Here is a 16,414-nt window from a genome sequence, read left to right as displayed (position 1 = left end):
CAAAACCCACGGAAAAAGAACAATTTTCAATCCTCCCCTCATGTTTTACCATAGGCTGCCTTCAAAATGTTTCTCCTCAGAGGGGAAATGAATGCAAATATGATGAATTAGAGGTAAACCAAGCTGGCTTGATCTCTGCTCTGTCTGGAATGAGAGGCATTAGACTTTCATGGCCACGGCTGCAAACAGATGTTGCACATGGGGCAAAGGAGCAGCTGAAGGAGCAAAATGTAAATCCATGGCTGAGGCCAGAGCTGAATTTAAACTCACTTTCTCTCCTGGGGGACCGATGGCACCTTGTGGACCTGGAAGACCCTGTGAAAAGCCAAAAAAAAAAAAAAAAATTAGGGTCATTAAGGAACGAGTCATTCCTTCCAAATGCACCTTGGCAGAGTCTCAGCTGAGCATTGTTTTAGTGCCTGTGAGGGCTGGGGACTTCCCCAGCTCCATTCATTCCCAAAATGTTTTGTGAGGGGCAAGAAAACGTCCTTTAACTCTGGAGAGCTGCATGGGCTGAGGGCAGCCAGGCTTGGCCCAGGAGGGAAACAGGGATGCTCTGAGGAGCAGGATTCCCTGAGAGCCATGGGAAAGGCCTGGATATCTGGCTCTGGAGCAACTGGACAGTGGGATGGATGCCAAACATCAGCCAAGGTGTGACTTGGCCAAAGAGATTCCTAGAGCAGCTCTGGCTTTGCCGCAGCCAGGTGAGAACTGGGGGATCCGACACTGGGAGTGTTTTCAGGAAGATTTTGGAGCAGCAAAATCTCCTCGGGCCAATTCCCAGCAAATCTCTCAAATTGCTGCTCCCACTTCTGGCAGGGGAGAGAGGCTGGTGCTGAATTCCACCCCTTTTTCCCACCTGTGAAGAAGGAGATTTGTTCTTACCTGAGCCCCTGGGTTCCCCTGCTGTCCTGGGGGGCCTGGCTCGCCCTGAGGGCCCTGTGAGGAGACAAAGGCAGGGGTGAAGGTGGGAAAGGTGAGATGGAACCACAATTCCTGAATATTCCCCAGCCATATCCCTGTATTCCCACTGCCTGGACACACCTGAGCTGGATCCACACCCTCCCACAGCACCCTGAACCCTCTGTGACCTTCTCCCAGTAACCAAGAGCTCCTGGAAATGGCTTTTCCAAATGGGATAAGGAAGGGGGAAGTCACTCCAAGGCACACTGACTCCTATCCAAGCATTTCCAGCCCACAGGAGCTGAGCAAAGCTCTAACACCACCTGGCTCTGCATTTCTTCTCCAGGGAATCCATCCCCTCCCCTCCATCCAAGGCCCAGAGAAACTTTTTCCTTCTCAGTTAAATGCCTCTGGTTTGATACTCATTAGCCCAGCATGCATCTCGACGAAAACGTTTCATCTTTCACGGAGAAATAATGTGTAATTCCATCAGAAATTACAATAAATTAACATCCATTTGCTGCAGGACGATGTTCCTGGTGCTTTTCACAGGCTTTGATAGGAATCTAGACCAGGCTAAAAAGCAATTAGCAAACCTAATCCAGCAGAATTTCACATGTTGCTGTATAGAATATCTGAACTGCCTGTAAAAATTTGCAGGGAGAACTTACCACATTCCCTTTGGGACCTGTTTGTCCATCCATGCCAGCCACACCCTTGGAAAGGATTTAAAAAACAGCAGCAGTGAGAAAATACCTCATTATTTCACACCACAAAAGCAGGGAAATTGCCATAAAAATAATAAAAAAAGCAAGAAACCCTTGGATCATGTGGAAAGGGAACAATTTCCGAGAGGTGTTTGGTAAAGCAGCCAATTCCATGAATCCAGGTGGATTTTTTAAAGTCATTTCAGTGCTTTCCCCTTTGGTTTCACCTGCCTGCAAGGCACAATCAGCACCAGGCTGAGGAAATCCTGGCTGGATTGCATCCCACAGCAAGCAGGCACGGAGTGGCAAAGGAAAACAGGGAAAAACACGTGGCTTGGGATGCAGGCAGGTAAAAGTGACAGGGCTGTGCTGCCTCGTGCCAAAAAACTGGGGGTCAAACACTCCCTGAGCCCCTTCACTGAGGGGGGAAGATGGAGATGTCCCCCTGCTGCCATTTCAGAATCATGGGATTGTTAAGGTTGGAAAATAAGATCACCAAACCCAGCATTAACCCAGCACCATGTTTGCCACCAAACCACGTCCCCAGGTGCCACATCCACGTGGGGTTGGAACACTTCCATGGATGGTGACTCCACCATTCCCTGGGCACTGCTTGGCAACTCTTTCCAGGAAGAAATTGTTCCTAATACCCACCCTAAACCTCCCCCCTGGCACAACTTGGGGCCTTTTCCTCTCATCTTGTTGCTTGGGAGAAGAGACCGGCCCTCCTCACCACAACCTCCTGCCAGGGATTTGTAGAGAATAAGAATTCCCTGAGCCTCCTTTTCTCCAGGTTCTGCTGGGATCTGTGTGGAACATCCCATCTGTGGGAGATGAGACAGTTTGGGAGCAAATCCCGAGTTCAATTCCTCCTCGTTAAATTCCAGCAGCACCAGGAACTCACAGCAAATGTGTCTTCACATCCCAGGAGGGGTGAAGGGCCACAAAATGTTCCCCATTAAACACTGACCCCTTTAGCTTTAGGGTTGGGTTTTAAGGTCTGGGATTCCAGCCAGCAGCAGTGATTTAGGGAGAGCCCCTGCATCAGCGCTTCCAGGGATGAGGTCTCCTGAATAAAATCCCACATGCTCCAGCCTCAGCTCTGGTTTGGAATATGAAGGAACTGCTTCAGAGCCCTCGGGCAGGAGTTAATAGCAAAGGCACTGTGTTAATAACTCTCATTCCTCCCTCCCAGCCTGAGCAAGGCATTAATATTTACTCAGGTGGGGCAAATCTGCTGCTGCTGTGACTGGACGTGACACCACTGAAAATGCGGGAGAAGACAGACTCTGAGCCATGATTTTTTTTGTTTGGGATACCACTGCTTTTCATTGCCCACATGTGGGAAATTATGCAGCTGGATGATCTGCTGGAATGGCTGAGGGGGTTTTGGTCTGGGAGGCTCTGGGGAGGGGAGCAGGGAACTCACCGGTGGCCCCGGGGGTCCTGGGGGTCCTTTGGGGCCCAGCAGTCCTCGGGGTCCCTGTGGGGGGAAAAAACAGGGTTAGAATTCCCAATGTTCTCCCAGCACTGATCAGGAGGAGCAGCACGCTGGACACGGACACAGCAGGGCTGGGAAGGACCTTGCTGGTGCTGCAGCAGCTCCCCTGAGTTACACACTGGGAGAGAAATCCCCTGGGCACAGATCCTTGTGTTATAAAGCTAAATAATATGGGCACAGCCATTTATGCCTTGGATTGGAACAAATTCCCCTGGAACCAATTTTTCTTTATAAATTTAATCCTATTCCTGGATTATTCCCACACAAGGATGCAAAACTCTTTGCAGCCAAGTCATTCCAGCAGGGAAAGTTATGAAGGATGACCTGATAACACCAATGGATCATCCCAAAAATCTCTCCAGACTGAGCTTTTTTCATGGACAATCCACACAACTCAGCAAGGCTGGGAAAGGTTTCCAGCCTGCAGCATAAATGTACATTTTTAAGGGCATTTGGTCATCCAGCATTAACAGGTCAGGACTTCTGCTCTCCTGGTGTTTTCCTTCCATTCCTAGAATTTAACCTGGCATTGTCTTCAGGAAAATTGGTGGGATTGGAGCACCACATCGAGTAAGGAAAACACAGCAGGAGGATTTGTATTCCTGCAGCGGGAATTTTTGCAAATGCCATCCCAGCCCCTGCTGTGCCCGGAGCCTTCAGCGGGGTTTGGAGTGGAAGGAAAGGGGTGGGATCTGTGAGCACTCCCTGAGAGCTCAGCTTTTAATCCCAGGCCCTTCCTGAAATGAGGGGAACACAGGGAATTTATATGGATGGAGCTCCTTCCCTGCCATGGAGGAGAATCGTTCTTGATTGATGGGCACTTTTATCTGTCTGCCCAAATATTGCACAGCCCCCTTTTTACGATGCAGAGAAGGCTGAGGAATTAAAATGAAATGTTACAGGGTGAAATTGAGACATTAACGAAATGTCTCATCTTGGAGGTCGTGGGGATTTTGATGCTGCAAAAAAATTTGCTGTTTCCAGCAAAAACTGGATGAATCCAAAGGTCTCTCCCACCCACTGGAGACCTCCTGAGATAAAGCCCTGCATGAATCCCAGAGCAGAAACTCCACTGGTGAGGGCAACTGGAAGGAAAGTGGAGCAGGATGGAGGGAAACCCATTCTGAAGCCTCACCACTGGTTTCAGCCACATTTGGAGTGACCCTTTTGTGGCTGAGGGCAGAGAAGACAAACCCCCAGCTTTAGGGTGTGTATATTCACAGCAAAATTCCCTGTAATGCAGCTGAATCCTTTATCCTGGCCAGCCCAGAGATTTTGACTCCTGCTGCTGAAATAAAAACCAACTTCCCTGTGTGTGTTATCCTCATTTGAGCTCCTCTTTTGTTGCTCTGTTACCTGAGCACATAAACGCTTTTAGGAAGTTAATAAGCCATAAGTTATTGCTTGGACATGTGCTAAGGAGATAGCTGAGTTGATTAATCTTTCCCAGAAGTTAATCAGACATTTTGTCTATAATTTAGTTCCAGTGAGTCTGTAAATGCCAACCCTTCCCTGTCTCCCATGAACTGTGTCCAACAATTCCCATCAATTACTCTCGGGCCACCACGCTGGGCCTTAGCACAACCAAATCAGACATTTTGAAAGGAAATGACAGATAATGTTCTTTTCATAACAAGGGAAATGCATTCGGGGTGAAATCAGCAGCCAGCAACTGCACCACACACAGAAATCCACAGCCAGTCACAAGCAGAGTTTGCCAATTAAAAAAATACTCAGTATTGGGGGGAAAAAATGCTTTTTCAGAGTATTTAACTGACAACCCAACTATTTGTTTGGGTTTTTTTTTTTTTTTTCAGTGGGATTCTCCTTGAAAGCATTCCTTTGGGTTGATCTGAAGAATTTGTCCAACACCACTAAGATCTCCTCCATCCTTACTGACACCAGGAATTCCCAGCTCCTGCTGCAGCTTCTCCGCAGCACGTGGGGTCCAAACACTGACAAAGTGCAGATTTAGGAAGTTTTGTGCACTGGGAACAGAATACTGACCCCACTGAGGTCAGATGTAAAAGTTTCCTTGAGTTCAATCCTGCCAGGATTTCATCCTGAGGTTTAAAAGGAGTCACTGACACTGCACAGGACAAAGTGTGTGGGAACTGGGTGGTGAAGCTGCCACTGCCCTGAGATAAATCTCTTTTCTCACTGGAATTTGCTATGAACACTCACAGAAACTGTATTTTCTATCCATTGACCACACCTAATTTCTACCCAGCCTGATTACCTCAACCCCAAACCAGGGAGAGGGATACAGGCAGGAAAAGCATGAGATTAATCTAAGCCAAGCTTTACATTTAGAGTTAGGATTTTTCTGAGCAAACAATCAGTCAGAATTTTTTTCATTGAAAATCCCCCAAACTCACAAAAAACCAATCAAAGAAGTGAACAAGCCCCCCCCTCACATTTGTGGGAGGTGTCTTAGTGAAAATAAGCAAAGCAGAGTTGTTACAGCACAGACACTCAAATTGTTCATGTGGAGCTTCACGATGAGTTCAATCCCTGCACGATCTCAGGGAAAGCTGCCCCATGAGACCCTAAAAACACCTTTTCCATACCAAATCCATGCCCCAGAGGAGAAGCCAAAGGAAAGGGATACTCACAGGTTCTCCAGGGAGACCTCTGGGTCCAACTTCTCCATCATCTCCCTGGGCAGCAGCAGAGGCACGGGGAGAAGCAGCGAGAGACAGAAAAAAACCCCAGTTTTAGTTCAGTCACCTCACAGGGGTTTTGTCCTATTTAATAATATTCACACAGAAAAGCAGCTTCCCTGGAGGACTGACAGGGTTTCCATGCCCAAGGAACACCCTGGAAGCCTGGGGACTAAATCTGAGTTTACCAGGGACTAGAAAGGCCCTAAAAATACTTCAGAATTCCTGCTGATGTTTAGAAAGATGGATTTTGCCACCAGACAAGGGCTTGTAGACACAACTCAGGGCAGGTGAGACAACAAGCAGAAGATTTAACACCAAACCGAACATCAAAGCAGGGTGGGAATGGGATTTAGCCAAATAGAGCTCCTCAGATAAACCTCAGGCAGCAAAGGGATAATTCTTCATCCCTCTTCTCCCATATCCTGCTGGATACCCCAAAACCATCAACTGGTGCTTCCCCTGAGCTGCTTTTAAATCATCCCAAACCTGAGACTCCCTCTTAGGAAATCAATCCTTGTAAACCTTCCTCCTCTGTTGATAAATCCATGCTCTTCTCCCCAGTTCTGCCATCCCTGCACACCTGGAACTGTTTCTTTTTCCCTTTGGGATTCAAGTTCTGACTCTCCTCCTTCCCCCTCCAGCCACGGCTTTGCTCTGCTCTATCTCAAAGCACTTTACAGCCACAACTAATTAAACTAATTAATGCTGCCCAGCCTGTGGTGAGGAAAGTGTGATTATCTGAGCTTGGCAGGGGAAACTAACAGCCCAAGGTGGGGAAAAACCATCGTGGAAGGGGATTAGAGCCTGGGAGATCCACACTGGCTCCTCGGGTTGAACCACACGCCCGTGGGTTCAGCATTTCCTACCTCTGCCCTTAAACCAGAGCTGCAATCACTTAGTCTGGGCTTTGCTAAACTCCTTCCATTATTGACTGCAGGAGAAGTGAACAATTTAGTCTTTGATTCCCGCCTCTGTCGGGAATTTCTGCTCCCCAAATCTCACTGCAGTTCTCTGGATTTCAGAAAATCAGAAGCGATGATTCGCTCAACAAAAGGAAGAACGTTTTTCTTGTGCTATTTTTTTTTTTCTTTGAACAAAACCTGACTTTCCTGACCAGATCTTTAAAGCCAAATTCTTCTTTCCACTTCCACTCCCACCTCCTTGCTCCCCTGCTTCCCTCCCCGGGAAGGCACAAGGACTGGGAGCAGCCGCCATGAGCTGGCAGCTCCTGGCACGCCTCTGCCTGACACTGCATCTGCTTCTTGTTTCCAGGGGTTCCTTAGGAATTCCGAGGGCTGCTGAATCCACAGGCAGACTTACCCTCTCCCCATCCTCTCCAGGAGCCCCCGGGGGGCCGTGGGGGCCTGGCTCACCCTGTAAAAAAAGGGCAGAAAACACTTCAGAGAAGGTGCAAACGCTCTGGCAATGGAAACCATCAGGGAACGGTGATGAACCGAGGCATGGATTTGATTTTTCTGTCTGTGCTGGAGGTCCCTGTGCCCTCACAGCTGTCTCTCTCTCTGCTCCAGGGAGGGGAGGGTCATCCAGCCTGCCAAAATAACCACCTTCTCCCATTTTTTTCCCCTTCTGCTTAATTATAAAGCAAAGAGATTGAACCCGCTGTAATTTCAGGCAATTTCCACCCCCAACTGCACCATCTAACAGCAGGTTTTGCCTCTTGCCTTGTTTTTTAAGGCTGCATTGTGTTAAGGCAATTTTTTCCTCCCCATTCCCATTTGGAGCAGTCCCAGACAGATCTTGCAGCTCCCTGGGATGTGGATGTTGGGAGGGCGCTGTGACACCCCACACGCTCTTAGGGACACTCATCCCCTCCTCATGGCACCGCAGTGCCCATCCCAGTCCCTCCCAGCCACCTCCTCCTTCCAAGGTTTCATCCCAGCCAGAAAAAAAGTGGGAGAAAACTCACCCTGTTTCCCTTCTCACCAGGCAAACCAGCCAAGCCATCAAACCCCCGGTCACCCTGGAAGAAAAACCAGTTTAGAACACATTTCTACCCGTATTTGAATCCTCTTCCCATTTGTTTCCTTTCTGTGTCAAGGAGGAATCGATTTTCCCCCTCAGACATTCAGCCTTCACCTTCCATCAGACTGGGGATGATCTCAAAGTTATAGAGTAAAACAAGGATTAAAAAAAACCCAAAACCGCCTCAAAGTCATTTGGAGTTAAACTCTTCCCTCTTCCCCCAGTTTTCAATGCTTTTCCATGTGGATTTCAGAGTTTCTCTGGGTGATTTTTTCATCTCCCTTGTGGGCAGGTTCTCCTAATCCAATTATTTATTTCGTTGTAATTCCATGGAATAACAGACTGCAACGAGCAAACTGTGGTAACCCCACACCTGCCAACAGGTCCCCTGAGCTTTCCCACCATCCCATACATCCTTTTTAACCCTCAGAGGAAAGAAACAGAGAGAGAAATAAATTTTGGACAGTATCTTAATGAAACTAGGACAGGAAGGAGCTGCTTCCTAAATACCACAACTCCTTGGAGAAGAGAGGACACAGAGGGGTTTGTAAACCCTGGGTGACTCCCAGTGCCCAGGGAGGGGCAAGGAGCAAAACCCAGGAGCCAGAAAAGCCCCTTTTCCCTGGAAAGGAGTGAACCACACGTGTTTTGAATCACTAAAACAGCACCAGCTCCTCCCTTTCACAGTTCCCTTATCTCGCAGTGATTGGAGCACCAGGGTCTCCTGCAGCCCTCTCCTTCTGGCAGGTCCCAGAGCATCTCCCTGCCCGTGCTCACAGCAAATTCCCTCCTCCTTCCCCGGCAGCCCCTCCTCGGAGGGCACAGGCTCATTAGAGCACTTTGCTGGATAAATGATTTGTGGTCTCCTGTCTCTGCATCAAACCCCCCCCCCCATCCATTGCAGCCTTAAGTATCCCCATAACAAAGTGCTTAAACCTTCTAAGGCACCATTCCCTGGGAAACTTCCCCTGCATTCCATTTCCAGCGGAGCAGCATCTTTGCTGCTTGGTAATTCCAACAGATCGCAGCGGAATGAAGGGGGTTTGTCTCCAACAAAAAACTACAGGGGGATTAAAATTCCTCACCACGCCTCCTCCACTTCCTCACCCTGTCAATAGGTGGGGTTTTGGTGGTTCTGTTCTAGAGTCTTTCCAGCCCCTTGTTCATGTTTGTTTCTGGTAATTGGGATTCTGAAGTATTTGTTCTACAAGTGCAGCATATTTCATCCAGCAATTAAAAAAAGGGGTATTAGAAAATAGGGAAAGAGGAAAGGAAAGTGAAAAGAAAAGAAAAAAGAAAAGGAGAGAAAAGAGAAAATAAAAGAAAAAAGGAAAGGAGAGAAAAGAGAAGAAAAGATAAAAGAAAAGGTTGCTATTCTGCCTTCCAGGAGTGTGTTTAACTTCCCTCTTTTAACTTCCATGACTTCACAGGAACCTCTGGACCACCTCACAACCTCCTCTAAGCAAGGTGGGCTCCTTCTCCATGGATCCCTCAGCTCATTCCTGCTACAAAGCAGAGGCAGATTCCCCAAATCCATAAAAACGTGGCACTACCTTTGGTCCTGTCTGGCCTGGCATTCCCCGGGCACCATCACTGCCAGCTCGTCCCTGCAACAGAGAGCAGCAAAGTCAAATCCGAAGGGTAAGGCAGGGCCACAGGGCCAGCTGGGGCTGAGACAGAGTTTAGTTAAGTCAGAGTAAGGGTTTATTTAAGCCAGAGCTCACAGGCAGCTTCCCTTGGTGAGGGAAAAATCCCTGCTCTGAGTTTGGAGCAATGTCCTGGAGCTAATGAGAGGTAGGAGACAAATGGCAGCGAAGCCACTTCACTCCACGAGGTGCTGGGCCATGGTCAGTGGTTTTTATGGGAAAAAATTATCTCCCAGCACATTTTAAGAGATGCTAATGGTGATGGCTGCAAATTGAAATGAGAGTTTCTGTTTCAAGGAAGTCAGAAGTGGGTCACACACAAGACTTGCTCCTTTCTTCCTCTGGCAAGTTGAATCATGGTCAGCCAGAGGGTGGTGTGAAATAAAAATCAGAATCAGGGATGAAAACAGAGCAGGATTTCTACCAGATCCACTCTGGGGACTGGATCCTCCTCACACACTGCCAGGAGTGGGGACTCCAAGCCAGTTCAAGGCATTTGTGCAGCTACAACCTCAACACCAGAGAGCCAAAAACCCCTGGGATAAAAAGATTGGGATGTGCAGCCTTGAATTCCCCCTACACTTTCAGATTTTAACTCCCATCCTTGTTTGTGTCCTCCCAGATTTTAACTCTCATTTGTGTCCTCCCAGTTTTTAACTCTCATCCTCCTTTGTGTCCTCCCAGATGGCCGGAGAGGGCCTGGCCGAGCCTGGCCTGGCCTGGCCGCCAGCCGGCTCTTGTGCAACGCCCTCAGTGCTGAGGAATTGTTTGGCAGCAGGAGCAGTTTCCAGCAGGAATTGTAGCTCCTGCCTTGCCAGCACAGCTGCCAGGACACTCACCCTGCGGCCTGGTTTTCCTGCCGGGCCGGGAGGACCTTGGATGCCTCGTGGACCCTGCAAGGAATCAAAGAGAGAGGAAGAAATGCTGTCACCTAAAGGGACCAGGAGCAGACGCAGTGATCAGTGCCCACATCAGGCACTGCTGGGGCTCTCAGGGCTTCAAAATGAATCCCTGGAGCAGAGCCCGTGGTTCCAAACACACAGGGAAGGGTCAGGACAGGAGTTGTAGGCGTTTATCCACGAGGAAGCTTTTGCCCTGCAAGCACATGATGGAGACACATCCCGTAAATCACCTCCCTCGCCATCAGAAAATGGGAACTTTCCCTTAATGCAGGATTTAAGGCTTGGAAGAACAATATCCTGAGCATTAGTGAATTCTCCACACTTCAAACTGTCTTTTATTTACAGGACTCCTCCACGGATGTCTTTGCAGGAAGGGACCTGCAGAGTTTTACAATCATGTCCAGAGCCTCCATTTGGACACTTGGAGGGACATTTCCATGCCAAACACGTGTTCCCACACCTTCCTACTCCCAGCTGGCATGGGGTGACTGGATCCCTGCTTCCCAACAGCCTCTCAGGCAGGACCGGCTGCTCCACCCTTCATCTCTCCAGCTCTCCCCAGCTCCCCCACACTCACCTGAGGTCCCATTTCTCCAGCTTCTCCCTTCAGTCCTCCACTGCCTGGGGGTCCCTTTGGACAGAGAAGAGGATTTATGACATTTTTCCACAAGGGAGCCAGAGGGAAGACTGATACCACATTAAGGAAGAGCCATTCATGGATCCAGAGCCCATAGGGAGCTGGATCAGCTGGGTTGGCTCCATCTTCACCACCTCCATCCTCCCCACTCCAGCACTCCCCAGCTCCATCCTTCCCACTCCAGCACTCCCCAGCTCCATCCACACCAACTCCAGCACTCCCCAGCTCCATCCTTCCCACTCCAGCACTCCCCAGCTCCATCCACACCAACTCCAGCACTCCCCAGCTCCATCCTTCCCACTCCAGCATTCGCCAGCTCCATCCTCAGTCCCCTCCCCCAGTTCCACCACTCACCATCGGGCCTGGCCGCCCCGTCAGGCCCATGGGCCCCGCTGGTCCCCTCAGTGCCAGCTGCAACAGAAGGACAAACATGGCTCACCTGGTGGCTCTTTGTGGCTGCAGTGGGCCAAAGCCACCACTGTGCCACCAGCCACAGTTCTCTCCACACCCTGAGCCCATGAACCCTTGGAGCAATGTCCACGTCCCCAGGGAATTCCAGGTGCTGCCCCTCCCACAAAAAGGCACAAAGCTTCTCCTTGCCCAGAGAAGCTGTGGCTGCCCCATCCCTGGAAGTGTCCAAGGCCAGGCTGGACAAGGCTTGGAGCAGCCTGGGATGGTGGAAGGTGTCCCTGCCCATGGAATTGCTTGGAATGAGATGGATTCAGTTCCCTCCCAACCCAAACCATTCTGTTATTGTATGAAAGCCCTGGGACAGTCCATGAATCTGCTGAGAGGACATAAATATTTATGACCCCACTTTAGTTCAGGAGAATTTTTTTTGTTTATTGTCCTGGTGGTTCAATTTTAGAGGAATTTTCCCTTTTTTTTTCTCCTGGTTACTATTTAACATCCAACAAACTGAACTCCAATTCAAGCTGAACACAGGGGGCTTTTAGCTCCATAATTAAGGAGTCGTGTTCACCATGCATCAACCCCGTAATTTCCATGGTGGGAAATGGAGCTGGGCCATGCTTTAAAACACCCCTCAGACAATTTGTTCCCTCGTGACAATTCAACACTTTCAAAGAGTTGTAATTATCTGTGTACTCTGGTAATTAAAATCTACCCAGTGATTGCGCTTGGAATGGCAGAAATATTGCACAAATGCTGGGTTCTGTGGCATCTTTTTACAACACCCCATTAAAAGGGAGATGCTCTGAACCACTGCTGGCTGCAACGACGTTTGGTGCCTAATGAAAGGCGAATTTTAAGGGGATAAATCAACCTCATAATGCAATTAACAGCAGTGATAATGAGAAAAACAAACCCAAAAAAGGAAAAGGTTATCCTTGCTGCAAGACTCTTTTTCCAATTCTGTCATATCCTGTGGTTCCCCACAAAATATGACATTTATTTCCCTTTCTGCATCATGGTTTTCAGCCCAAAATATGCTAGTTCACAAAAAAATTGGTTTTTTCCTTTCTAGAAATATTCAACTTTTCATCCACAGTCCAAAAGTTACCCAGGATTTATTTGGTTTTTCAATTTTTATCCCCAAACCTAAAAATTTAAATTAAAAAAGGGGCTTTGAGTGAGGGGAGGGAGGTTTGTTGTTTTGCCTTAAATCACAATTTTCAGCAGGCAGAAGGAAAAAAAAGGAACAAAAGCAGAGAGCTGGAGAAAGCAGATGCTTCTCATGAAACGTTTATCAGGTCAAACCCCCCATTTCCCAGGAAAATAAAATGCTGATGGGAAAGCTCTGGGCAGGCTGGAAATGAAGACTGACAAGGTAACACCAGGAACATAATCCAGGATATTATTGTCAGCACAAGGTTAATGGACAGGAAAATGCAGTGGCTGAGGGGATCAGGGCCCTGCACTCTGCCTGAATCTGTAAAAAAATCCAACTCCTTTGGAAAAGGGGAGCTGGATGGAAACCAGAAAATTCCCAGCTAAGGCAAACACCTCGTTAAAACCCCAAAAGGGGCAGTGCTACCCAGCGGCGGGGGGATCCCAATGGATTTTATCCCATCCAGGGGAGAAATAAATTGGGTTTTTAGCCTATTTTAGCCAAAAAAATTCTGTGTTAAAGTCTGAGTGACAAAGCAGCTCCGTCCAGACATCCCAGCTGCAGCCAGATGTGGGATTCAGACCTGAGGGGCTGTCCCCAAATCAAACAGCCCCAAAGCTGTGTCCCTTTGGGAACTGCTGCCCTAAAAGAGCTGCGATTTTCTCCTTCATGGCGAGGGTGTGTTTGCAGCAGAATTTGGTCCCTTTTGGGCAAGATTTGTGGGGTTCCCCCAGCTCCTCCTGCATCTCTGTTTTTAAATGTCAGTGCTCAGGAAAGCAGGGGAGAACAATTTCAGAGCTCCACAGGCTGAAAATTAAGTTTTATTTTGAACAGATGAGTGCAAAGCCTTCTCCACAGAGGTGCCCATCCAGGCAGGGAACAGGAGCTGGACTGGGAATGTGTCAATCTTGTTCCACCAGCGAGCCAGGGATGATTTGAACATCAATCAATAGGGTCATCAGAGGAAATAAATGTTGCAGGGTAAGTCAGCATGTATTCCCAAATAAATACATTAAATTACAAATCTGCCTGGTGAGATCCCCAGAGCTGGGAACAGCCTCCATCTGTGACATAGGTTTCATTATTAGGATTTATTGGGGGAAAACCATACACAAGAAAGAAAATGCTTTGAGCACAGCCCCAGCTGTTCATAGGGACCCTGAAAATACAAATATACTGAAGGCAGTGGGTCTGTGTGGCCACTGGAACCAGCCAGAGAGGTCTGCAGGAAACTAAAACCAGCTTTCCATCAGCTGGAGCCTTGCTGGTCATTAATAAAACCCCAAATCATGTAGGTGCCATCCCCCCCAGCAATCCCATGGGGGCTGAGAGGTTCTACCACCAGCACTGGGGACAAGTATGCAGAGATGTGACAGGTTTATTCTGCTTCAGGAGGGACCTGTTGAGAGCCATGCCAGGCATTCCCAGCTGCCACCACTCACCCTGGCCTGCTGCAGGATGGCCTGGGCTTGTGCCTCCTGGGCTGACACCAGAGGTCCTTTGGAGCCAGCATCTCCTCCTCCACTGAAGCGGAACTGGTGGGAAAAGATGGACAAAGCAGGTCAGGGGTTGCTGTCCCTCCAACTCTGTTCAGCATGACTGCCCCAAATCCATCCCAGTGCCCCCAGCCCACCCCATTAACCCCAGTGCCCTCGGGTCACCCAGCTCAGGGCCACCAAGCGAGGGCTTCCCACACACGGCGAGCGCTGCCAGCTCGGGGTGGCACACAATGAGGGGGACTGTGGGCCCGGGGACCTCACACACCACATTCAGCACCAGCACGGGGCTCTCCCAGGGCTGGCATTCCCTGTTCTCCCGGGGCTGGCATTCCCTGGTGGCCAGGGGGCTCTGGGGAGATGGGGTTGCCTCGGGTTATCTGTGCAGCTCTGGACAAAGGCTGAGCTGCTCGAGCGTGGCAGTTTGTCCAAACACCAGAGTTTGGGCTGCTGTTCAAACCAGGAACCTTCAGCATTCAACAAAACCCCCAAATGTGCATATTTTACATCCACAAACTTGAAATAGAAGGAGCTTAGTATTTCCTTCTGCTTCTTCCACCCTCAAAAGCCCCACCCTCCTTGGCCTGCTCCTGCCTTCGCCAGGAGGTTTTGCAAGAGGGATGCTCCTGGTGGCAGAACCTCCTCAGACGGCTCTGCCACCTCTGTTCCACCTCAGCTGACTTTAGGTGTGTGACCACACGAGCCTGGCAGGGAGATTTGAAGAAATGCAATTTCCAGGCCCATGGCTGGCTCCTGGAGGGGCCAACAACTGTGGTGTGGTGGCCAGCAAAGCTCCACGTGGAGCTGCCGGCCCGGCCTGCCCAGGATCCCTGCCAGGAACCTCCCCAGGCTCACCCTTTGGAGCCTGGACAATGTGCTGAGGTTTTTCCCTAAAAACTCCTTCCCTTTGGTACCCAAGTTCTTCCTTCCAGCTGTTGGTTCCCACAGGGCTGCCTCACACCCAAAAAAGACATTTTTTTTAGTGTCTCAGGACCAACAAGGCTGATTTGGGACTTGCTGGCTTTGTGTAGGAGGAGGAGAACAACACAGAATAACCACTGGTCATTAAAAGAGGAGGATTAGTTCAGGTGATTGATATTTTGGCACTTTGAAGAGCTGTTAGAGGTTCCTCAGTGTAGGACAGAGGGTTCTGCCTGGAAATTTGGCTCTTGGAGGTGTCTTCAGTTGTTTCTTCATGGTTTTATCTCTCTCTGTCCAGTCAGAAACACTTCAGCTTTTTCAGAGTTCAAGAAATGTCTGGACAAGGCTCTGAGGCACAGGGTGGGATTTTTGGGGTTGTTCTGTGCAGTGCCAGGAATTGGACTCAATAATCCCTGTGGGTCCCTTCCACCTCAGGATATTCCTTGATTTTTATCATTACCCATCACTTCTGGATGTTTTAACCTGCGTGTCTGTGCTTTTGACCAGTGAAGGAGCTCCAGTGCTTTGCAAAAAGTCGATTTACAACAGGAACCATCCAGACCCATCTTTTATCTCAAGGAAAACGTGTCCTTGGGGTAAAAGGAGATGGGAGACTTCTGCAAGAACTGGCAGGAAACAGCAGCAAAACCAAGAAATCCGACTCATTTTAATGGGTTTTTTAGTTCTGTTTGTACTCACAGGCAACATAAGCATTGTCCCTGGTGGTCCTGGCAATCCATCTGCTCCTGGGAGACCTGGGCGCCCAGGGGGGCCCTACAAGAAGAAGAAGAAATTAAAATGAACTTCTAAAATATCATTTTGGTTGTGTCCATACAGCAGCAGCTGTGGTTATGTCACGATATTGTCGTGACAGACAGGGATTGAGCTTGTGGGCATCCCAATTTTTCTTAAATTTTTTCATTTTCTTCAATTTGCTTAATTTTCTTTCCCTCCTCTTCCATCCTGCCCCCACTATTTCCAGGGTCTGCCATGTGCAATTTTGGAGTGAGCAATCCGAGCCCCTGCAACGCTCCAAGCTAACAGAATCAACGTTTAGTTGGCCCTGTTAAAACCTATTAAAAAACCCCAAAATAGATGAAACTTCGTAACTCGGGGTCAGCAAGAGAGAAGCGGAGGAGGATAAATTCATTCCCACACACCTTCAATCCGCTGGGTCATTTCATTTTTCTCTCTTCTGCCTTTTTTTTTGTATTTTAGTCCTTTGAGGCTCCTTCCATCTCCAAAGGAGTGATCCTGTCAGGGGCTGTAAATCAGCCCAAATCCGTGGATCTCCATGGAGCTGTGCTGATTAACAGCAGTGGAGTCTCTTGAACTGGCACTAAAGCAATGAGCACGCAGTAAAAGATCTATTGATGAAGCCATAAATAATCAAATATGGCCAATTTTCCCGAGGCAGCCCACAGATTATCTGGGCACTTGGCAAAATATGAGCTTAACCCGGATTTAAACATCCTTGCAGTG

General features: G+C 48.8%; 1 protein-coding gene across 4 annotated transcripts in view; it reads right to left on the bottom strand.

The window, feature by feature from the left end:
- The window catches only part of COL5A1 (collagen type V alpha 1 chain), a 134,806-nt gene that overhangs the window by 42,832 nt on the left and 75,560 nt on the right, over positions 1-16,414 (bottom strand). For all 4 annotated transcript variants that reach the window (XM_042052057.1, XM_042052058.1, XM_042052056.1 and 1 more), the window contains 13 exons: positions 15,632-15,706; positions 13,958-14,050; positions 11,300-11,356; positions 10,886-10,939; positions 10,246-10,299; positions 9,314-9,367; positions 7,705-7,758; positions 7,098-7,151; positions 5,727-5,771; positions 3,040-3,093; positions 1,575-1,619; positions 886-939; positions 271-315 (listed from right to left, as the gene is read on the bottom strand). In XM_042052057.1, coding sequence (XP_041907991.1) covers positions 271-315; positions 886-939; positions 1,575-1,619; positions 3,040-3,093; positions 5,727-5,771; positions 7,098-7,151; positions 7,705-7,758; positions 9,314-9,367; positions 10,246-10,299; positions 10,886-10,939; positions 11,300-11,356; positions 13,958-14,050; positions 15,632-15,706 — 738 coding nt within the window. The remainder of the gene's footprint in view (positions 1-270; positions 316-885; positions 940-1,574; positions 1,620-3,039; positions 3,094-5,726; positions 5,772-7,097; positions 7,152-7,704; positions 7,759-9,313; positions 9,368-10,245; positions 10,300-10,885; positions 10,940-11,299; positions 11,357-13,957; positions 14,051-15,631; positions 15,707-16,414) is intronic.

Source organism: Corvus kubaryi, unplaced genomic scaffold (genome assembly GCF_017639235.1).
Source record: "Corvus kubaryi isolate FWS band 111438036 unplaced genomic scaffold, C.kubaryi_AGA036_p1.0 78, whole genome shotgun sequence".
NCBI classification, from domain to species: domain Eukaryota; kingdom Metazoa; phylum Chordata; class Aves; order Passeriformes; family Corvidae; genus Corvus; species Corvus kubaryi.
The sequence above is the reverse complement of the archived record's forward strand: the minus strand, read 5'-3'. Positions and strand labels throughout refer to the sequence as shown.